Below are 24,302 nucleotides of genomic sequence, written 5' to 3' on the forward strand. Positions count from 1 at the left end.
TTCAGATCAGACAATACTGTATTTCATAAATTTAAAAAGAAACTCATAAATGACTCATTGGTTTCACTATTTTTGATGATACTGAATAATGTATGGGTTGTATTTTTTTGTTTCCTATGGAGTTTTTGACTTTTGACCTGCTTTAGAATTACTGAAACTAGAATTAACGAGGTTTTTTTGGAATTCTACTTTTAGACCTGGGGGGTGATGGTTCAGAATCAGACGTGCTCACAGTAACAGATGCTAATTCCACTGATCCTGGTTGAAGAGGTCCCAGTGACACTTGAATAACAACCTTTGTTTCGGGGGGCAATCCCTCTAGTTGCTTAGGTTTCTTAAACATTTGATGACACTGGGTCTTATGCTCCATTTTCTCCTTGAAAGTTAAAAACTGTAGCCGGCATTTGGAACACTGGTGAACACTCTTTTCCCAGTGTCCCCTATAATGACACATGTATGGTGTTGCAGTTTTGAAAATCTTAAGACAGAATGGACAGAGCAAATTCTTAGTGTTTTCATGACATGTTCTAAAATGCATTTCCACATCAGCAAAGGCTGACGATCTGTAATTGCAAACCTGGCACACATAGGGCATTTCACCAGGCTTATGATTGTCCTTCATGTGCTGTAAGAGAACCTGGTCTGTTTTGAATGACAATTCACAAATTTTACAGACAGCAGAGGGCTCCTGGGTAGTGTGTACACTTTCAATGTGACATTGAAGCTGGAAGGGAGTGGGAAACTGTCGGTGGCAGTGCTGGCAGGTGGTGTGGTTTTCCCAGCTGTCAGCCCTCTGCTTCTCAAGTTCCAAATGGTGCTTCATGTGATTCATAAACTTGACGTTTTTTAGAACTTTCAAGCAGCTGAGGCATTTAAAGGTTGTGTGAGTCTTCTGTTCTGGCTGACTGTCTCCTTTATACTGCCCATAATAAAAGTCATGAAGTAATATGACCAGACTTCCTTTCTTGGAATCAACAATTTGGTTTTGACTTGCTAGACTCAAAAGGTCTGTTTCTGTCAGTTTGTTTTCCTTAACGGGGCTTATAGGCTTGAAATGGACACTGTCCTTTGGAAAAGCTGTTGGAAAAGGTGCTCCATTCTGAACATGGCTTAATGAGGTATGAACATTGTTTGAGAGTGTGCTTTGCTGTGTAGTCATTGTATGAAAGTTACCTGAAGGGGACAAAGCTGAAGCATGTCCCCCTATGATTCCATCACTGAGCTTAGGCCTTTTGGGATTTATATCATTTACTTCAGCAGTGGAAAGTCGCTTTGATATGCAAGTACTTTGATTCATACCTCCTACAGAAAGTGCTGCTCCTCCTGGATGCTGTAATGAACTTGTGAATGTAATCAAAGGAGAACATAACTCTGAAGAGCTATCAGGCACGACTTGTGGTGAATTATTTTTATAATCAGGTTTAGACAAAGGCTCAATAATAATAGGACTATCTGTTGATCTTGATTCAGATTCAGAAACTGGCAAGTCGGTCACTGCTTCTGATACAGGGGTCACATAACTTACTGGCTGCAATTTGTGAGTAGTACCTTTTCTGAGGTGACCATACTTTTTTCTCCTTGAACATGAACCTGGGGTAACTCTGTTCAAAATGTTTGAAACAACTGGTTTTGAATTTGAAGTCACTCCAACAAAGATCAGCTCAGCATCGTCATTTACATGTTCCACTCCAACAAAGATCAGCTCAGCATCTTCATCTACTTGTTTGGTATCTTCTACATTCTGCTGTGGTTCTGGCACCTGTTCTTCCTCACATAACATACATGGTTGTTCCATTTTCTAATTTTTTTTTTTATTCTTGAAGGTGTGGCCACAGTCCCAGTGCTTTCTTTATGTAAACTGCCACCTAAGTACAAACACAATACACATCAGTAAGTACAGAAAAATGCATTGTCTTATTTCTCTTCAAAACTAATATCCTTATTTTATAAGATAAGGACAATAAAACTCACAGGATAAATGATAGTTTAAAGCCTACTATTATTATAAGTCTGTGCAACTCTGGCATCATAGCTTTGCCCTATGCTGATCGTGGTTTCTTCTATTAAAAAAAAAAAAAGGAAAAAACCTAGTAACTAATCACTAGGTGAAATCATACGTAAAGAGTATGCTATTTTACAAAGGCACCATTGTGCATGGTTTAGAAATATGGGCTTTGGAGTCAGAGAAGATTAAGCTGGAATTCTAAGTCAGCCACACACCAGCTGCATTTCCCTTGGCAAGTTCAAAACTTTTAAATGTGGTTCTGTATCTTAAAGGCAAAAGTTCTTATTTCTTAGACTTAAGGTAACAGCTCTTTTTAAAAAGCACCAACAATTCAAGGGTACCTTATTTTGTAGTAGAATTGAAGAAAATTTTATAGTAAATATACATATCTCAATTGATTCAAACATACTAATTTCATAAATATTAACATAAAAAAGAAGTTTCAAATTCAAAGAACAGAGTAACAATACCTACCCACAGTCAACAGCATAATTCAATGTCAAGTGCTTAGCACATGCCCAGCAGATTGAAACTCTTGATAATCTCATCCCAATTCAAGGCCTTAATTATAGTCCATTCACTGATGTCTCCTAAATTTCTCCCTCCAATCCTGACTTTCCCACTGAACTTCAATCCCAGAACTTCCTCCCTCCACCCACTTCAGTCTCTTCTCCACATGGCAGAAAAAGCGATTGTCACATCACATTATATTACTGCTCAGCTCAAAACCCTCCAATAGCTTTTTGCTTCACTCAGTAAAAAGTCAAGTGCTTCCAATATTTCCAATGCCTGTAAGACCATGCTTCCAAGCCTACATACTACCCCACAGTTATGTCCTACTCTTCTTCCCTATCCAACTCACTGTAACCACAGTACCCGCCTTGCTATTTCTTGAACACATTAAACACTTTACTTGCTTAGGGCCCTGTATTTTCTGTCCTTCTAATATGAATGCTCATCATCCAGTTACCTGTATGGCTGACTCCTTACCATCTTCAGACCTCTGTTCCAAGTCTCCTCAAAGAGGTTCTCAAATACTCCAACCAACTGCTAATTCACATTCCCAATCTCTTCCCTTCCCCTCATCTTCAAGTCCTTATCACCACCTAACACATTATAAACTTTATGTATCTTAATTCTTTTTCTACTGTCTATCCCGTAAAATGTAAACTCCAAAGCACACAGATTACTTTTTTGTTGACTGTTTTATATCCAGAGCAAAGAACAGTGCTTGGCACAACATGGGAGCTCAACAAATACAGAATTTGTTAAATGCATTAATAGTAACTTTCATTAATAAGAACATCTATTTGTAGAATAGACTGTTTTCTTTTTTTAAGATTTTATTTATTCATGAGACAGAGAGAGACAGAGAGAGAGAGGCAGAGACACAGGCAGAAGGGGAAGCAGGCTCCATGCGGGGAACCCATGCAGGACAATCCCAGATCCCGGGAGATGCTCAACCACTGAGCTACCCAGGCATCTGTAATGCCACATTTTCTATGATTTACTCTTAGAATCTTGTCCATGCCAGATATTCTGTAGGCCTATGAAGGACTGAAAGCTTCTAGTTTTTTACAAACATTTTTTATCACAACCTATAGTAAAACCAACAAAAAAACAATGTATATGGAGTCTCACTACCCAAACACATAAATAACAATTGCTTTACTACATCGGATGCTTATTCTAATATTTTCTATTTCATTTTTCTTAAATTGACCATGATGTAGGTACTTTAAACTATGGTTCATAACTCACCAGTTTCTGCAAACCTAATGTAACAGTTCATTGTAGCCCAATTAGACAGACCCTTCAAATCCCATCTATAAAAATTAAACTGGCATCTAATATGTGCTATGTACCTCCCATTAATTTAATTAGCACATCAGCATATAATTTTGGAACACATATTTAACCCTGAGATTTGTGTACCAATTTCAAAGTAAGTTAAAAAAATAAATAGAATATTAAGCAGAAAACTTACTCTTTTCGTCACTTGTTCCACAACTGTATCTTGCTTGCCCAACACTGGTTTGACACTACCAAATACTAAGTAGAAAGTGGTGAGCATGAAGCTTATAATCTAGTGTTATGAATAGCGATTTACAGCCTTCTTAAAATTAAGATTAAGTACATAATTAGGTGATATGTAATGCAAGAAAACATTTAAGGCACATCTGAAAACACTGCACCAACAATTGGTTTTGTCTGTCTATATACAATTTCAATCATCTAATTCCATGCTAATGCCACCTAGTCTACTGTTTCCCAACATAAGCACCGTAACACTTCTGAGCCAGAAAATTCTGTTGTGGGGGTTGTTGGGTACATTTAGGATGTTTAGCAATATCCCTGACCTCTACTTACTAGATGCTAGCAGCAATCCCCTACATATGCAATCAAAAATGTTCTATGGGAGAACTTATGCCCTCATCTAACCTTCTCCTGAGAATCACTTCCACACTTCTAGTAACTGTCTGCTAGGTAATTCTACAAGATACTCTAATATCCTCTGTCAAGAAATAATTCTAAATTGAAATTATTATTCTCCTCGATATCATAAAAATCAGAATAAAATTTACACTTAAAAATAAAAATTTTAAATAAAAAATAGAATAAAAATCTAATTTGACAATTAAAATAACCATCAGAATTATCTGAGGATAGACTTTTTTAAGATTTTATTTATTTATTCATGAGAGACACAGAGAGAGAGAGAGAGAGGGAGAGAGAGAGAGAGAGAGGCAGAGACACAGGTAGAGGGAGAAGCAGGCTCCAAGCAGGGAGCCCAACATGGGACTGGATTCCAGGTCTCCAGGATCATGCCCTGGACTGAAGGCGGCACTAAACCACTGAGCCACCGGGGATGCCCTGAGTATATACTTTTAAAACCCAGAAAAAGTTATGATTCACCTAAAGTTACATATAAAGTCTGCAGAGAGCTAGCACTAAAATTCATGATTCCTCAATTCTAGTTCCTCATTCTTCCCACTAGAACTCTAACTTAATGCATGTCTAAATTTCTGGTGATGATGCTGTTAATTGCTTAGTTTCTAAGGATCAAAGAGTCTCACTGGATTCATTTTCACTCTCCCTATATTTTATAAAAACTGTTCAAACCTTCCCCAACTTCCATCAAATTACTCACAGAAACTTGTAAGTGTAGTTCTAAATAACTTTTTGAAGCATTAGTCACTCTAAATGCCTTTCATTTCCATTCCTATTAAAGCTCCTCCCCTCAAAATCTAGCTTTAAGTCCACTGGTTACTTCATGTTTGTACATCTATACTAGGCTCCAAATTGTCTTGTCTCTCTGTCCTTCCAATTATCACCAACTGCATACCACCACTAGATGAATCTTAAAACACTTCTGTAATTATATCACTCCACTATTCCTCCATTTAAACGACTCCTGCAATTTTAGAGAATAGACTTTCAGTTATGCTATGGACTGAAATATGTACCTCCAAAACTCATATGTTGAAGCCCTAACTCCCAGGGTGATGGTATTTGGAGATGGGAACTTTGGGTTCCCATCTAATTAGGTGTAGATAAGGTCATGGGGTGAGGCCTCCTGATGGGAATAGTGCCAACAAGAGATATCAGAAAGCTTGCTTCTTTCTTTGTCTTCCATCTATGATGTGAAGACACAGTGACAAGGTAGCTGTCTACAAGCCAGAAGAAAGGAAGCAAATCAGCTAGCACCTTGATCTAGAATTTTCCAGCCTCCAAATCTATGAGAAATCAAATTCTGTTGTTTAAAAAAAATAAATAAACATAAACTGCGTTCCAGGGACATTGCTGGACTTTTCACTCAATTGATCTTGGTAGGATTTTTAGCTGTTGACCATACTGATTAACTTTCCATCCAACCAATCATTCAAGATGAAAAGAGTAGGGAAAAAAATCAAACCTAAAGTGAGTAAGTTAGTGAATGAGTTCATTTAGAACAAGAATAACCTTAGACTATGGGAATTTCCTTGTCACTTCTCCTCTGGTATCTTTATTTTCTACAATTTACCAGAATCTTAAGATACCGGGAGTCAGGAGGTTGGACATGCCAAAGATCTACTAGATCTAAGGAACTAATCCTCAAAATCACTTTATATCCCCTATCAACAAAGCTGCCAAGGGCTGTGGAAGGAGTTAATGAGAAGATTTCACGCCAAAGATACCTGAGAGAACAGTAGTAAAACTCATCTCCCAGGTTATTCCTGTGTATTTAAACAATGGCCCTCTTCATGGGTCTTTGTTATAGCCACACAACAGTTTTTTTTCAGGCATTAGTCCTTCTTGAATAGCTTCCTAAGATTAGGCTAATAGGACTCCTCTGATACCTATCCTCACCAACCTCCCTTGTCCCTCTTTTCACCCCATTACCGCTCCACCAGATCCCTATCCCTACCCTTTCACTCTTTTCCCATCCATAGCACTCATGTCTCTTCCCCACTACTCTTCTTCACTTTTCTTCCATTAACCCCAACCATCTGCTGCCTTAGAATGTAATGCCCATTAAACATATCCTTGGTGGAAAGGAGAGCCTCACAGGATCCTTAAAACTATAGTAAACATTTATATTCCACTTTAGGGCAACTAAGGAAAACAAAAATAATGTTTTCATAAGTATTTTTATTTTTATTTATTTTATTTTTATTTTATTTTTTATTTATGATAGTCACACAGAGAGAGAGAGGCAGAGACACAGGCAGAGGGAGAAGCAGGCTCCATGCACCGGGAGCCTGACGTGGGATTTGATATTGGGTCTCCAGGATCGTGCCCTGGGCCAAAGGCAGGCGCCAAACCGATGCGCCACCCAGGGATCCTCTTCATAAGTATTTTTAAATAAATATTGGTTTATAAATAAGCTTAGGGCAGTAGCTATGAAAAAAAATGGGGTCTACTCTGACCTGGGAGTCTAAAAAGGGAAACTATTAAACCAAGTTGTTCTTTGTCAAAAAGACATGATTATTTCTGTAGATTGGACTAAAAAGAAATCAACAATTCATAGACCCTCACTACCAATTTTCACTCTTGCTACCTCTCTGACCTCTTTTTCCATTATTCTAACACTCATTCACTACAGTCCAATCACAGTGGCTTCCCTGCTACTCCCTTTAGTATCCGCCTGAAACTCCTGTATCCCAAAAATCCCATGGCTAATATTTCCAGTCCCTATCCAAACTCACCTTTACTGTAAGACTTGCTCTGATCACCCAATCTAATATTACAACACTCCTACCTACCCAACATTTGATCCTATGACCCTGCTCTATTATTTTCTTCCTAATTTTATAACCTCACCTTTTGTAACACCAAGAATGTATTGTTGCATTTTATATATATATATATATTTATTTCTTCACTAGACTATCAGTTCTCCACTGGAGAAGTTCTGTTTCTTTAGCTTGTTTTGTTTTTGTCTGTTTTGCTCATTGATTTCTCCCAAATTCCTAGAGCAGTCCCGGCACATAAGTCTTCAATATTTGTTAAAGAAAAACGATTACCTGGGAGTTAGAAATAAATTCAAAAAAGGCAGGTGGATTGAGGGAACAAGTAGGAAATTAAACCTAAAGAATAACCAATTTTCTTCAAGTCTGGGAGCCACTGAAGTGTACTGTTACAACAAATGTGAGAACCTGTAATCCTCAGACTCAGGAGGATGACTATGGTCAGCCACTCTTAGCCATTTTTCCCTTTTCTTTCCTTTCCTCCCAAGAGCAGCATCTTAGAAGAATCTACAAAGTAAAAATGAGCAGTTCAACCTAAAAGTGGCCTATTAGTTCAGAAGCAAGTTCTTTTTCTAAGACTGCATGTTTAGAAAGGTTTGGAAGTATCAGATGAATGGTAAATGATTTAAAAGAGAGGTTGAAAAGAACCACAAAAAAAGATGACTAAAAAAAAAAAAAAATGACCATGTTAATTTGTTAAATGTGAGCAACAAGGTAAAGGTCATAAGGAATGGTGAAATAAGAAAAAAACAAATATTCCCTCCTTCATAAAAGCAAAGAGAACAGTCAAAATGGTCAAAATCAAGTTTTTTGCCAGACACTTGCACCCCGATGTTTATAACAGCAATGTCCACAATAGCCAAACTGTGGAAGGAGCCTCGGTGTCCATCGAAAGATGAAAGGATAAAGAAGATGTGGTCTATGTATACAATGGAATATTACTCAGCCATTAGAAACGACAAATACCTACCATTTGCTTCAAAATGGATGGAACTGGGGGGTATTACGCTGAGTGAAATAAGTTAATCGGAGAAGGACAAACATTATATGGTCTCATTCATTTGGGGAATATAAAAAATATGAAAGGGAATAAAGTGAAAGGGAATAAAGGGGAAAGGAGAAAAAATGAGTGGGGAAATATCAGAAAGGAAGACAGAACATGAGAGACTCCTAACTCTGGGAAACGAACAAGGTGGTAGAAAGGGAGGTGGGCAGGGGGTAGGTGTGACTGGGTGACGGGCACTGAGGAGGGCACTTGATGGGATGAACACTGGGTGTTATTCTGTATGTTGATAAATTGAACACCAATAAAAAATAAATTTATAAAAATAATCAAGATTTTTGATCCCGGAAATTAACCAAAGGTTTGCAAAAAACAGGATTTCTGTGGGAAATAGTTTGGCAGTTCCTCAAAAAGTTAAACACTGAAGTTATCATATGACCCCACAAGTTCACTTCTAGGTATATGCCCAAGAATTGAAAACCAGCACTCAAATTACATGTAAAGTACATCATGATTATAGTAGCCTAATTCACTATAGTAGCCTAAGAACTTAATGGTGAAAATACTACAAATATCCATCAATGGATGAATGGACAAATTGTGGTATATAAAACACTGAAATATTATTCAACCATAAAGAGAATAAAGGCACTTTCATGTTCATTGCTGTATAATTTACAACAGCCAAGATATAGAAATAACTGAAGTATCAACTGATAGATAAAGAAAATGTGGTATATACAAATAATGAAATAATATTCAGCCATAAAAAAATGAAATATTGCCATTTGTGATACAATGGACCTGAAGGCATTATGCTAAGTGAAATAAGGCAAATAAAGACAATTACTGTATGATCTCACTAATATGTGGAATCTTTTTTTTTTTTTTTTTTTAAGATTTTATCTATCCATTTGTGAGAGACACAGAGAGAGAGGCAGAGACATAGGCAGAGGGAAAAGCAGGCTCCCTGCAGGGAGCCCAATGTGGGACTCAATCCCAGGACCCCAGGATCACGACCTGAGCTGAAGGCAGAGCTCAACCACTGAGCCACTCAGGCATCCCAATATGTGGAATCTTTAAGAATAATAAACTCCTAGAAACAGAGAATAGACTGGTGACTGCCAGAGGCAAGGGAGGGGGATAAAGGGGATCAAAAGGTACAAACTTCCAATTATAAGTAAGTCATGGAGATGTAATTAATGTACAACATAGTTCCTATACTTAATAATATTGTATTGCATATTTGAAAGTTGCTAGGAGAGTAGATCTTAAATGTTCTCATCACAAGATAAAAAAAAATTACATATGGTGACAAATGTTAAGTACTTATTGTGGGCATCATATCACAATTTATACAAATACCAAATCATGCTATACACCTGAAATTAATATAATATGTTAATTATACCAATAAAATAATTAATTTTTAAAAAATGGAATGAAGTATTGATACTACAACCTGAATAAAACCTAAAAACATGCAAAGTGAAAGAAGTCAGACAGAAAAGTTCATATATTATATGATTTTATCTATAGGAAATATCCAGAATAGATAAAGCCATAGAATCTAAACAATGGTAGTTGCCAGGGGATGGGAGAGGAGAAATGGAGAGAAACTGCTTAATGGTAAAGTTTTACTTTGGAATGTTTGAGATGTTATGGAACTAGATAAGGGCAGCAGATGTACAACACTGTGAGTGCTCTAAATACCACGGAATCTTTCACTTTAAAATGACTGATTTTATGTTATGTGAATTTCACCCTCAATATATTATTTTTTAAATAAAGAGGGGAAATTACTACCAACCATACGGAAATTTTAAAAAAATTTTTTTTCAAGATTTTACTTCTTTATCTGAGAGAGAGAGAGAGAGAGAGAGAGAGAGTAAGCACAAACGGGGGGAGCAGGAGGTGTAAGGGAGAGACAGGGGGAGGGGCAGAAGGAGAAGCCAGCTCCCAGCTGAGCAGGAAGCCCAATGGGGCTTGATCCCAGGACCCCAAGATCATGATCTGAGCCAACTGAGGTCATGACCTGAGCCAATTGAGCCAACTAGGCTCCCCTGAAATTTAAAAAATATATTAAGGGGACGCTATAAACAATTTTACTCCAAGGAATAAGATAACCTTGATGAAACGGATAAATTCTAGAAAGACACAAACTACCAAACTGACTCCGAAAACAAACCTAGAAAATAAAAATATATCCAAAATAAGAGATTAAGTTAGTAATAAAAAAAAATTACCCAAAGAAAAATCAAAGATCAAATGACTATCCTTATAAATTCTACTAAAACAATTCAAGAATTAGCACTAATCCTCCATCAACTCGTCCAAAAATTAGGAGAGAAAACTTTCCAGCTCATTCTGAGGCCAGTACTATTTATACCAAAATTAAAGACCTCACACATCAAAAACAAAAACAAAAAAAGCCTCCTAAATACTAATATCTCTTAAGAATGGAGGTAAAAAATCCTTAACAAAATACTAACAAATTTAATAACATATAAAAGGACTATACACCATGACCAAGTGAGATTTACGTAAGAAATGCAAAGTTGGTTCATTATATAAAAATCAATCAATATTATACAATTTCAATAGAATAAAAGACCAAAAACCCACATCTGCCAGCAAATAAAAGCATTAAACAAAATTTAGCACCCTTTTGTGAGTTGAAAAAAAAACCCCACTCAACAATTGGGAGAAGGGAACTTTTTCAATCAGACAAAGGGCATTTGTAAAAGACCCACAGCTAGCATTATACTTCATGGTAAAAAGACTGAAAGCTTCTCTTCTAAGATCAGGAACAAGACAAAGATGTCCACTTCTAACATTCTGATTCAACATTATACTGGAGGTTGTTTAACCAGGATAATCAGGCAAGGAAAAAAAAGTAAAAAAGTATTCAGACTGGAAAAAAAGAAGTAAAACTACATGCAGAAGACATGATTTCTGTACATAGAAAATTTTGAGAACTTAGTATTAGACCTAGTAAACAATGTAAGATCAATATAAAACATCAATTATATTTCTATACATTAGCAATAAACACTGAAAATGAAGTAAGCAGTTCTGTGTACACAAGCATTACAAAAAATAAAATAGTTAAGAACAAATTTACCCCCCAAAAAATGTAAGAAATTCATACTGAAAACACTCAATTATACTGAATACACTGCTGAGGCAATTAAAAAGAACGAAGTAAATGCATACATCTCATATTAATGGATAAAATCTAATATTGTTCAGACAACAAGACTCCAGATACTGATTTATCAAAATCCCAGCTTGCTTTTTCACAGAAATTAAAATTCATGTGGAAATGCAAAAGACTTAGAACAGCCAAAATAATCTTAAAAAAGAAATGAAAATTTCACATTGATTTCAAAACTTATTACAAAGTTACAGTAATGAAAAGTGTGGTAGCATAAAGATAGAAACATAGATCAATAGGATACAATTCAGAGTCCAGAAATAAACCCATACACTAATGGCCAATTGATTTTCAGCAAGAATACCAAAATAATTAAGTGGGGAACAGATTAAGATTTTTCAACAAATGTTCGAACAACTGAACCTCCATCCACATCAAAAGAATGAGGTTGGACCCCTGCTAACACCATATACTAAAACAACAAAACAAAACCCCTCAAAATAGACTGTAGAACTAAATATAAGAGCTAACTGTAAGTTTTTTTAAAAAAAATAGAGGTAAATGGTTTTTTTTCAACAAGATAACAAAAGAATAATAACAAAAGAAAAATAAACAGGATTTCATCAAGGGGAACCTTCTCATACTGTTGTGGGAATGCAAGCTGGTACAGTCACTCTGAAAACAGAGTCCTCAAGAAGCTAAAAATAGAGCTACCCTACAACTCAGCAATTGCACTCCTAAGTATTTACCCCAAAGATACAAAAGTAGTAATGATCTGAAGGGGCACCCGTACCACAATGTTTATAGCAGCAATGTCCACAACAGCTAAACTATAAAAAGAACCCAGATGTCCATCCACAGATGAATGGATAAAAAAGATGCAGTAATATATGTACACAATGGAATATTAATCAGTCATCAAAAAAATGAAATCTTGCCATTTGTAATTACATGGATGGAATTGGAGGATATTATGCTAAGTGAAATAAGTCAGATAAAGAAAATTACCGTGATTTCACTCATATGTGGAATTTAAATAACAAAACAGAGGATCATAGGCAAAGAGAGCAAAAAATAAAATAAGACAAAATCAGAGGGAGAAAAACCATAAGAGACTCTTAACCACAGAAAACAAACTGAGGGTTACTGGAGGGGAGGATGTGGGGGGATGGAGTAGCTGGTTAGTTCATTAAGGAGGGCTATAATGAGAGACATAATGAGCACTGGGTGTTATATAAGACTGATGAATCACTGAACTCTACATCTGAAACTAATAGTACACTATTTGCTAATTAATTTAATTTAAATAAATTTTAAAAAACAGCATTTCATAAAATTATTATTTTTTATTATTTTTATTTACTTATTCATGGGAAACACCGAGAGAGAGGCAGAGACATAGGCAGAGGGAGAAGCAGCCTCCCTGAGGGGAGACTGATGTGGAACTCAATTCCAGGACCCCAGGATGAGCCAAAGGCAGATGCTCAGACGCTGAGGCATCCGGGTGCTCTGGATTTCATCAAATTAAAAACTTTTGTCCTTTAAAGGATACCATGATGAAAGTAAAAAAGACAACCCAAAGAATGGGAGAAAATATCTATAAATCATATATGTGATAAGGGATTTATATCCACAATATATAAAGACCTCTTACATCAGAAGACAACTCAATTTAAAAATGGGCAAGGGTGGTGCCTGACTGGCTCAGTCTGAAGAAAATGACTTTTGATCTCAGGGTCATGAGTTCGAGCCATATGTTGGCTGGAGAGATTACTTAAATAAAAACTTTTAAAAAAGGAGGCAATGAAATAGAAATTTCTCCAAAAATGATATACAAATGGCCAAGTATAAAGATGTTCAACATGCTAATCAGAGGAATGTGAATCAAAATCACAATGATATATTACCTTATACCCCTTAGGATAGCTACTATCAAAAAATATAAAAATAAATAAACACACTAGAAAATAACAACTGTTGCAAGGGATGTGAAGAAATTAGAATCCTCATATGCTGTGGTTGGAATGTAAAATGGTGCAATTGCTATGGAAAGCAAAAGAGGTTCCTCAAAACATTAAAAATTGAACTACCATATGATCCAGCAATCCCACTTCTGGATATACATACATCCAAAAGAAATGAAAGCAGGATTTCAAAGAGATATTTGCACACTTATATTCATGATAACAGCAGCACTGTTCATGATAATTAAGAGGTGGAAGCAGCCCAAATGTTCATTAACTGATGAATGAATTCTTAAAATGTGGTATATACATACAATCAGGTATTATCCAGCCATAAGAAGGAAGTCCCGCCACATACAGCAACACCTATGAACCTTGAGGACACTTATGCCAAATTTAAAAGCCAATCACAAAGAAACAAATACTATGTTAATTCCACTTATATGAAGTATCTAAAGTAGTCAAAGCAACAGAAAAGAAACAAAAAGTAGAAAGGTGGATACCTCACTCTAGGGAGAGAGAGAAAAAGGGAGTCTGTTGTTTAATGGGATGGATACAAAGTTTCAATTTTGCAAGATGAAAAGTTCTAGAGATGTGTTTTAAAACAACTTGAATAGGGGCACCTGGGTGACTCAGTGGTTGAGCATCTGCCATTGGCTCACTTGTGATCCCGGGGTCCTGGGATTGAGTCCCACATCAAGCTCCCTGCAGGCAGCCTGCTTCTCCCTCTCCTATGTCTCTGCCTCTCTGTGTCGCTCACAAATAAAAATCTTAAAAACAACAACAATGTGAATATATTTAACAATTAAATGGTTAAGATGGTAAAATTTATGTTATGTTTTTACCAAAATAAAAAATGAGCAAAAAATTTGAATAAACATTTTCCCAAGGAAGTACACAAATAATACAATACAATAAGCACAAAAAATGCTCCTCAATACAATTAGTTATTAAGGGAAATGTGAATCAAAATCGCAATTAGATACCACTTTATATCCACTGGATTGACTATAATCAAAAAATAAGAACAGTAAAAATGTTACAAAGAATGTGGAAAAATCAGAATCCTTATATTGCTAGTACAATTGCCACTTCGGAAAGCAATTTGGTAGCATCTCAAAAATTAAATATAGAGGTATATGATCCAGCAATTTCCCTCCCAGGTATATATCCCAAAGAGTTGAAAATATAAGTCCACACAAAAATTTGCTCAACAATGTTCAGAGCAGCATTATTCACAATAGCTGCAAAGTGCAAACAACCCAAATGTCCATTAACTGATGAATGGATACATTGTGGCATAGCTATACAATGGAATGTTATTCAGCCAGGAAAACAGAGTACTACTATACATGTATAACATGGATGAACCTTGGAAACATGCTAAGTAAATAAAGCCAGACACAAAAAGGCCAAATATTGTACGATTCCTCTAATATAAAATGCCTATATTAGGCAAATCCATGACACAGAAATAGACTAGTGGTTGCCATGGGCTGGGGTAGGGGGAAGAATAAGGAATATAGTAGTTTTAATAATGGCCTTGAAAAATACTAGATCCTAATCCCTGAAAAGTATTATCTGATTTGAGAAAAGGGTCTATGCAGATGTAATTAAGAATCTTGAGATGGGAAAATTATGCTGAATTATACATACAAATGGACCCAAAATATCACCACAAGTATCCTCCGTAAGAGAGACAGAAGATTTCACACATACAGTAGGAGAAAGCATTGTAACAATATTGGAGTAATACGGACACAGCCAAAGAATGCCGGCTGGAAGAGGCAAGGAATGGATTCTCCCCTAGAGTATCCAGGGTAGCATGGCCCTGCCAACACACTTAGGTCCAGGGATAGTGATTTCTAATTTACCTCGAGAACACAGAGATAATAAACTTTTGTTGTTTTAATCCACCAAGAGTGTGGTAATTTGTTATAGTAGCCACAGGAAACTAATACAGGGTTTTAGGATTGATGAAATGTTTGGGAATTAAGATAGTAGCAAAGACTGCACAATTTGTGAATATACTAAAAATCATTCAATTTTGCATTCTACAGAGTGAATGTATAATATGTGAATTATATCTCAATTAAAGAAAACAATGCCTAGCAATAGGCTGGTGTGACCCCCACATCCCAACAACTGATACTAAATTTTCAAAGTCCCTAAACAGACTCCATTCATGTAACAAAAATTAAGTAATTAGGATTATGGTAACAATGCAAACTAATCCAGCCAACAGAGAGTTAAACTTATATCATATGGTCAATCTACAAATTTGTAGTGGGAGGCATACATCCCCAGGGATAGATAGATATCATCTGGTAGAGTGGACACTACTCTGATACCAAGGACTTGAAACACCAACTTAATTAACATTAGGATTGCTAAATATCTTGATTTGACCAGGACAATCCAGTTTGACCTGCTGTCCCTATGTATTTTTTAATAGTGCCATTTTTCAGTCTTAAAAATATCTTGATTTCAGGCTGCCTGAGTGGCTCAATCATTTAAGTATCTGACTGTGGATTTCAGCTTAGGTCATGATCTCAGGGTCATGAGATCAAGACCTGTGTTGGGCTCTGTGCTTGGTGGGGAGTCTGCTTATTTTCTCTCTCTTCTTCACCTTCCTCCAAAAAACAAAACAAAACAAAACAAAAAACAAAACAAAAAAACTGATTTCGGTGATAAATTAGTCTACCTAATTATAAGGAATCTGGAAGTTAGGAAAGTGGTGAGAGCATATTCTATACAGGCCAGATGGGCCCTGTCATGCATCTCTATATAACATATATCTCCTTGCTACTGGAAAGCTCCCAAGGAAAAAATTCCTGATAGGACTCCCACAGAGCATCCATATTTTGTTTTAAAATGTATACAATACTAATGATTAAGCAGAACTCTCGGAACTCTATTATTTGGTGTTACTCAAATGACTAATTTATACATTTAAAGGAAAGTATAAGTAATACTTGTAGTTGACAAGTATAAGAAACTTACAAAGGATGGCTTAAAATAACTTGTATCCAAATTTTTTTAACTGTTATGAAACCAAAAGATGAAAGTCACTATTATTTTTTTCATATCAAATTGACCCTAACATAATAATGCTATGTTAGAATTCCTGGGTGCAAAAAAAGGAGGAGGGGGGAATTTTTTTCTTTCTTTCTTTCTTTCTCATTTTTTAAAAGAAATTATTACTCCATGGAAAGATCATAAGTTCTATGGGTGGTCATACATATAAGGTAGGTAATGTTCTGATGTTCACTATTTTGGATGAAGTACAACTATAAAACAAATTAAACCAGTAGAATTGGGATCCCTGGGTGGCGCAGCGGTTTAGCGCCTGCCTTTGGCCCAGGGCGCGATCCTGGAGACCCGGGATCGAATCCCACGTCGGGCTCCTGGTGCATGGAGCCTGCTTCTCCCTCTGCCTATGTCTCTGCCTCTCTCTCTCTCTCTCTCTCTCTGTGACTACCATAAATAAATAAAAAATATTAAAAAAAAAAAATTTAAACCAGTAGAATTAGAACATATCCCTATGCACAAAAGGCTGAGAAACAAAGAAATGACACAGGAGCAGAATGATAAAGAACTGCATGGGATCCCTGGGTGGCGCAGCGGTTTGGCGCCTGCCTTTGGCCCAGGGCGCGATCCTGGAGACCCAGGATCGAATCCCACATCGGGCTCCCGGTGCATGGAGCCTGCTTCTCCCTCTGCCTGTGTCTCTGCCTCTCTCTCTCTGTGTGTGTGTGTGACTATCATAAATAAAAAAATAAAAAAAAAAAAGGAACTGCTTAGTTCTGACAGTCTCCTACTCCTAACCCTAACTCCTAACAGAGAAAAGAGGAGGGAAGAGCATCAAGATGGTGTTTGTGAGGAATCTGAGTATCAGGAAGTATCTAGTGAGCCTACCAAGTGCCAGGTACTTGTCTAGGTACTGGTGATACAGTAGTGATTGAAACAAAGACTCTTTCTTCAGGGACTTGACACTGCAATAGAGATAACTAGAAAATACATTTTAAAAAATAGACACATATGAAGTTGCTGTATGCAATGTTATAATAGCACAGGATACATATTTCAATTCCTAATGTAATGTAAAACATACAAAATATATTATTATATATGTGTATACATATAAATAAAATTTCAAATGGTTATAAATGCTACAGAGGAAATAAAGGAGGAAATGAGCCAGGTAGCATGGAGGCAGGTTGATATTTGTATGGCATGGTTATGGGGATCTGGGGAAGAATTCGCCAGCAGAAGGAAGGGTAAACACAAAGGCTCTGCGAGGAGCCTGCTTACCAAATTTAAGGACTGCTCAAGAGGCTAACATAGGCAAGCCAATGGAAAGGGAGAGAAACTGGAGATGAGATCAAAGAATGAGTTCATTGTAGTATGTTAATGTAGGCCATTCTAAGTTCTTTGGTTTTTACTCTGAGTGTAATGGGTCACTGGGAGGTTTTGAGTGAGGAGTGATTCGATCTTTCATTTCAAAAGGATCACTCTGGCTTGCTATATGAAGAAATTAGACTTTAGAGGGTAATACTTGGGAGCAGGAAGGCAAGTTAAGAGAACACTGAAATAATACAGACAGGAGATGATAGTAGTACAAGACAGGGATACTGAGAAAGGGTCAAATTCCTGATCAAACCTTTAAGGTTAAATGTTCACAAGATTTGTTGATAGATTGGATCTGGGATATGAAGAGGATGACACCTACAAGAGGTAATACTGAGCAGGTAAATATGAGACCAGAGCTCAGAGAAAGACCTAGGCTAAGTACACAAATTTTGGAGTCTTTGGCATGTAATGTTACATAAAACACAAGACTAGATGAGGTCATCTAGGGAAAGAGGGTTGATATCCAAGCCCTGGGGCATTCCATCAGTTAGAGGTCAGGGACATAAGAAGAAACCAGGAAAGGATATGAAAAGGGAACACTTACTTAGAGCCAACTGGGGTGGAGGTAGGGGTGGGGGGTGGGGGTGGGGGCAGTAAAAGGAAATTGAGAAAAAGAAACATGTTGTAATCCAAATGAAAAATTATTTTCAGGGAAGAGGAAATGAATGACTCTGATAAATGCTGCCAATAGATCACATAATTAATAACTAACAATTGATTACTGGATTAAGCACTGTAGAATTCATTGATGATCTTGACAAGAGTGGACTTAAAGGAGCATGGGAGAACTGGAGGAAGCAAATAAGCACAACTCTGGAGTTTTCCTATAATGAAAAGCAAATATGAAATAAAATAAGCAGAAGGTGGATATGCAATTAAAAGATGGATTTTTTTAATGAGAGGTGACATTACAGTCTGTTTGCTGATGATAATCATCCAGAGAAACCAAAAACTTAATCCAGGACAAAGAAGAGACTTGCTGGAAGAGTATTCCTAAATAAACAAAAACTGCTTGGATTTAGTACATAAGGGGAGGTTTTTCCCCTTAGCCTGGAGCCAAATAATTCATTCATAATAACAGAACAATCTGGAGAAGAGTTGGAATGGTGCGTAACGGGTGTGGTAGCCAGCCTCCAAGATGGCCCCAAATAAATCTTACCTCCTGGTATTCACACTCTTGTGTTAGTCCTCTCCCACACTATCACAGGGTTAGCCTATGTGACTAAGCAAATACAGATGGGATGGTATCGAACTTCTGAAAAAGACTGCACTTCATCTTGGGGGCAAACTCGCTCTTGAATCTCCTGAATCACTCTATCTAAGGGAAGCCAGTTGCCATGACAGGCGCAGCCCCATGGAGAGGCCCACAGAGTGAAGAACTGACAGTCAAGTGAGCAAGCTTGGACACTGGTCATCCAACAAAAAAGTCCTCCGAGACTGCCAACCCAGTCAAGACCTTCAGTATGACCTCCTAAGACACCCTGAGCCAGAATCACCAGCTAAGCCAGTCCTAGATCCTAGAGCATGACAAATGTTGAGACAAACATTCCTTAGGTCATTAAGTTTGAGACGTGTCCCACAGCAATAGATAACTATATAATGGGTCTCACTGAGCTATATACACAAGTTACTGGGCATACAACTTACTTATTGTTTGCCAACTGGCATGAAATGATTTCATGTGGCCTCGTCCACCCATATTCAATCACTTCACCAAGTAAAGCCCTTAAGGAAAGGGTTATACAAATGTGCAAACTAACCTCGTGTAATCACTCTTAATCAACACACATTTACCCTGATTTAACCACTTTAACACATGAGCTGAAACCTCTGGTATGTGTATCAGCCCATCTTGGCCTCACACCATTGTACAAGAAGTCAGTTTCATGCAGCTTAAAACGTATGACCCTCTTACTTTCTTTTTCCTTTCGAGAGAACAGGTGAAAGAATGCTGCCCTCCTTGTTTTTAAGGGAGCAATAAACAGAGCTCCAGAATTGGCTTGCATTTACCAGACATACTCAGGTCAGACACACTCAGGAAACACTGTCTAAACAGTAGTCTTTTTTTTTTTTTTAAAGATTTTATTTATTTATTCATGAGAGACACACACAGAGAGCAAGAAAGGCAGAGACACAGGCAGAGGGAGAAGCAGGCTCCACGCAGGAAGCTCAGTGTGGGACTCGATCCCAAGACTCCAGGATCACGCCCTGGGCCAAAGGCAGGCACTAAACTGCTGAGCCACCCAGGCTGCCCAGTAGTCTTTTAACACAGGAGAAAATAAGGGAAAAAAGATACAATCTTCGTCCTTATAAAGATCTCTCCCGGGCACCTGGGTGGCCCAGTGGTTGAGTGTCTGCCTTCAGCTCAGGTAGAGATCCTGGAGACCTGGGATCCAGTCCCACGTCAGGCTCCCTGCGTGGACCCTGCTTGTGCCTCTCTCGCGCGCTCTGTGTGTCTCTCATGAATAAATAAAATCTTCAAAAAAAAAAAAAAAAAGATAAATAAATAAAGATCTCTCATCTTACCTCAGGTGTGCACTGAAACTTCTAAGAGTTTGAGCTACTCCAGGCAGGAGAAGGTCACATCCTTGAGGCAAGCAGAGAGGAGGATGTGGGTCACTTGCACGTTGCAGGCATGTTTTCTATTCCACTGCCCACCTGAGATCGCCTTCTGGATGTTGATCAAGCACCTCGCGCGAGGAACCAGGGAAGAGAACCGGATCCTCTCCCGGGCACCTGTTCCTCCCCCACTCCCCTCCCCCACATCTTAGCAAAGAAAACACTACGCCTGCCAACGGCCCCCAATCCAAAGCCTTGGAAACCACCCTGGTGTCCTGGCCGTCGGGGGGCGGGGGGGGGGGGGGGTTGCGGGGGACCTCCTTAGGGCGGGAGGGTCTCAAACAGTGTCCCGGCAGAAATACAGCGAACAAGGAAGAGGTGCGGGGCGCTTCGGGAGGCAGGAGAGGGAGCAATAATGAATTTACAGATACTTGAACGTCCTTAAAGGGTCTGGGCCCGCCGGCGTCGGGAGCGCGTCCAGAACGGCCAGGATGAAACGACGTGAATCCCACCGGAGACCCCGCAGGCCGGGGGCGGGCAGAGCGGGAGGGGCCCGGGCAGGCCTCTCCTGCGGGAGGCGCCGGCCGGGCCCGGGCCTGGGGGAGGGGGCGGCCCGCCGCCGGTGGGGGAGGGGAGGCTGCCCGAAAGGCCCCCGCCGAGGCGGACGCAGGGGTGAGCGTGGAGGGGCCCTTCGGAGGCCGCGGCAACAGGCACAGGCCGCTCCCGCGCGGCCAGACCCGGAGCGCGGCGGCCGGCTGGGCTGCGGCCGCGGCCGCGGCCGCCCTCCCCCTCCCCCCTCCCCCTCCCCGCCGGGATCCCGGGGGCCGCGCCACGCCCCCCCTTACCAGCCCGGGTCCGCCGCGTCCCCGAAGCGGTCCCGGAGCTGCCGGCGGCGCACCGCCCCGACGCGCTCCCCAGGCGAAGCCTGAGGGGACGACGCCTCCTCAGGCCCCAGGCACCGCTGACGCCGCCGCCTCCGCACGCGCGCCCGCTGCGACCTGTGATTGGCTGCCAGGTGCGGGCCGAGGCCGGCGCGGCTCAGGGCGCCGCGATCTGATTGGCGGAGAGGCCGGGCGGCGCCTGCGCGCGCTCTGGCGCCCCTGGAGGCGATCGCTGGGGGCGGGGTCAGGCTGAGGGCGTGAGGGCAGGGGCAGCACCAAGTCCCGGGGAAGGAGAGTCTTGGGAGGTCAAGGTCGCAGAGCTGACCGGGCTCCAAGGACAAGGGAGGGCCCCCAATCCATCCGTCGTGGGGTGCTTCTGCCCACCTAGCGTTTAGCTCTCATAATCCTCAGGTGTCATCCGTTTGTCATAAAAGCGCTCCTCGTGTTTGAGGTAACTTGACCATGCAACTGGGTCTTGACGCCCATGCTCTTGACGTTGCATCTGGTCAAGCTATACAAAAATAGACTGGCACCTATTTTTGTATGGCTTGCAGCGACCTAAGAAGGAACTTTATATCTGTTCCTGTCTGGGAAAACAAAACACAAGGGGAATATGATTTTGCAACACCTGAAAAATAGATAAAATTCAAATTTCAGTGTCCATAAAGTTTTATTGGAACACAGATATACCCATTCCTTTAGATATTTATCTATGGTTGCTTTCCCGTTAAAACAGCAGTTGATTCGTTGTCAGAAATCATATTCAAAAGCCTAAAATATTTACTATCTGGCCTTTTACAGATTTTTTTTAAATTGCCATTTCTGATAGAAGTCTGTCTAGTTTAGTAATGTGTTGAAATTAAAAAGAGGGATCCCTGGGTGGCGCAGTGGTTTAGCGCCTGCCTTTGGCCCAGGGCGTGATCCTGGAGACCCGGGATGGAATCCCACGTCGGGCTCCTGGTGCACGGAGCCTGCTTCTTCCTCTGCCTGTGTCTCTGCCTGTCTCTCTCACTGTGTGCCTATCATAAATAAATAAAAAAATAAAAAAAATTAAAAAAAAAAAAAAAAGAAATTAAAAAGAAAGAAAGAAAGAAAGAAAGAAAAGACTTGGGATCCCTAGGATGCTTAGCAGTTAAGCGTCTGCCTTTGGCCCAGAGCGTGATCCTGGAGACCCAAGATCAAGTCCCACATTGGGCTCCCTGTATGGAGCCTGCTTCTCCCTCTGCCTGTGTCTCTGCCTCACTCTCTGTGCCTCTCATGAAAAAATAAATTAAGTTTAAAAAAAAAACAAAGGCAGATTTTGGGTTTTTTAATATATAACACTATTTTCGTCACTAGATCTACTTTCTTGTTATCTCTGTAGGTTCTATTGTTCCTCTTTACAATATTTTTAAGTCTTTTTAAATTGTAATGTAGTTGGGATACAAGGTTATATTAGTTCAGTTGTACATTGTAGCAATTTGACATTCTATACATAGCTATCACCATAAGTCTACTTACCATTTGTCACCATACAAAGATATCCTCTTTACAATTTTTTGAGACAAATGCCTAGGTATTCTGTTTGTAAGCTCTGTTATTTCATTTGTATGTAATGCTATAAAGTTACCTTCATTTACTTAAGTACCAGTTTAACTATATCCTACAATTTTTGCTTCATTAATATGTTCATTGTCATTTAATTCCAAGTATGTCTTTTTTTATCCTTTAAAAAAAATGTTTTTATTTGTTTATTTGAGAGAGAGAGAAAGCATGAGTAGGGGAGAGGGTCAGAGGGAGAGGGGGACTGTCTCCCTCTGAGGACTCCCTGCTGCAGGGTGCCTGATGCAGGGATTGATTCCAGGACCCCAAGATCACAACCTGAGCAGAAGGCAGATGCCTAACTAACTGAGCCACTGAGATGCCCCTCCAAGGATGTCTTAAATTCCCTAGTGATTCTCTTTTTAATACAAGAGTTATATGGAAAAAAAAAAAAGAGTTATATGGTATTTATTTACAAATCTTTAGGATCTTAAAAAGCTGTTCCTTTATGAATTTCTTGTCTTGTTGCATTATGGTCAGATCACACAGTCTAAATAGTATTGATCCTTTGCATTTGAGGATTTCTGTTCAGTCAAATATACCATAGTCAAAATTAAGAGGATGTTGATACAGAGGAAGTATTTTCGATGTCTAAAATGTGTATTTGGGAAATCCTCTCCTTTAGGCCTCAAAATTACTCCATCATCCTTCATTAAGTTACTATTAACTATGCTCCAGACTTTATTCAAATTTCACTAGTTTTTCTACTAATGTCCTTTTTCTATTCCAGATTCACATGCAGGATACTGCATGGACCTTAGTCATAGTGTCTCCTTAGTCTACTCATCATGACCTTGACAATTTTAAGGAGTCCTTAAGGGTCAGATATTTTGCAGAATATTTCTCAATATGGGTTGGATGTTTTCCTCATGGTTACACTGGGGATGTAGGGTTTTAAATTATACCACAGAGGTGATATGTCCTCATCACTTCCAGGGGGGGATACATGTTATCACTATGATTTACCACTAACCTCTCTACTGTAAAGTTACTTTTCTCTCCTTTCCATAGTCTACTCTTTGGAAGCAAGTCACTAAATCCAGCCTACCCTCAGGAAAACACATCTAGTCTCATTGAGAGGAGAATGCCTATGAAATACACAAATTATTGAGAGAACTGAAATTATCTGGACTTCATTTGTAAGGAAGATTTGTTTACCTTACCTTTAAATTTAATTTAAAAAAAAATAAATAAATTTAATTTTAAATTAATCAAAATTAAATAAAATTAAAAATTCAGCACCTAAGTCATACTAGCTACATTTCAATGGCTCAGTAGTCACATGTAGCATATTGTACACAACAGATATAGAACATTTCAATCACTGCAGAAACTTCTATCAACAGCACTGATTTAGATCATTATTTTTCCAACCTTTTTTCTTTTCCCTCCTCTTCTTCGTTGAGGTACAATTGACATACAACATTATATTAGTTTCAGGAGTACAACATAGTGATCCAATATTTGTTTATATTGTGAAATGATCACAATAAGCCTAGTGAAAATCC

At 38.9% G+C, this 24,302-nt stretch overlaps 3 protein-coding genes and 1 gene segment (V, D, J or C); 2 read left to right on the plus strand and 2 right to left on the minus strand.

Moving 5' to 3' along the window:
* Positions 1-21,309, minus strand: ZNF280B (zinc finger protein 280B). Of its 2 annotated transcripts, XM_038575753.1 has the most exons (3): positions 21,178-21,309; positions 20,300-20,360; positions 1-1,865 (listed from the first exon to the last, which is right to left on the minus strand). In XM_038575753.1, the coding sequence occupies exon 3, from the start codon at positions 1,793-1,795 to the stop codon at positions 164-166; it is 1,632 nt and encodes a 543-aa protein (XP_038431681.1). In that variant the 5' UTR covers positions 1,796-1,865; positions 20,300-20,360; positions 21,178-21,309; the 3' UTR covers positions 1-163. The 2 variants fall into 2 exon arrangements, with proteins under 2 accessions (XP_038431681.1, XP_038431682.1); XM_038575754.1 differs by lacking the exon at positions 20,300-20,360 and having other exon boundaries at positions 21,178-21,306.
* LOC119869150 (immunoglobulin lambda-1 light chain-like) overlaps positions 1-24,302 on the plus strand; it is a 1,083,218-nt gene that overhangs the window by 584,337 nt on the left and 474,579 nt on the right. The gene's annotated exons all lie outside the window — the stretch shown is intronic.
* Positions 1-24,302, plus strand: part of LOC119866215 — a 743,285-nt gene that overhangs the window by 285,388 nt on the left and 433,595 nt on the right.
* The window catches only part of LOC100688648 (zinc finger protein 280A), a 7,730-nt gene continuing 4,601 nt past the window's right edge, over positions 21,174-24,302 (minus strand). The window contains 1 exon segment of the mRNA XM_038576085.1: positions 21,174-21,445. Within this exon segment, the coding sequence (XP_038432013.1) occupies positions 21,174-21,445 (272 nt within the window).

This window comes from Canis lupus, chromosome 26 (assembly GCF_011100685.1).
Source record: "Canis lupus familiaris isolate Mischka breed German Shepherd chromosome 26, alternate assembly UU_Cfam_GSD_1.0, whole genome shotgun sequence".
NCBI lineage: Eukaryota > Metazoa > Chordata > Mammalia > Carnivora > Canidae > Canis > Canis lupus.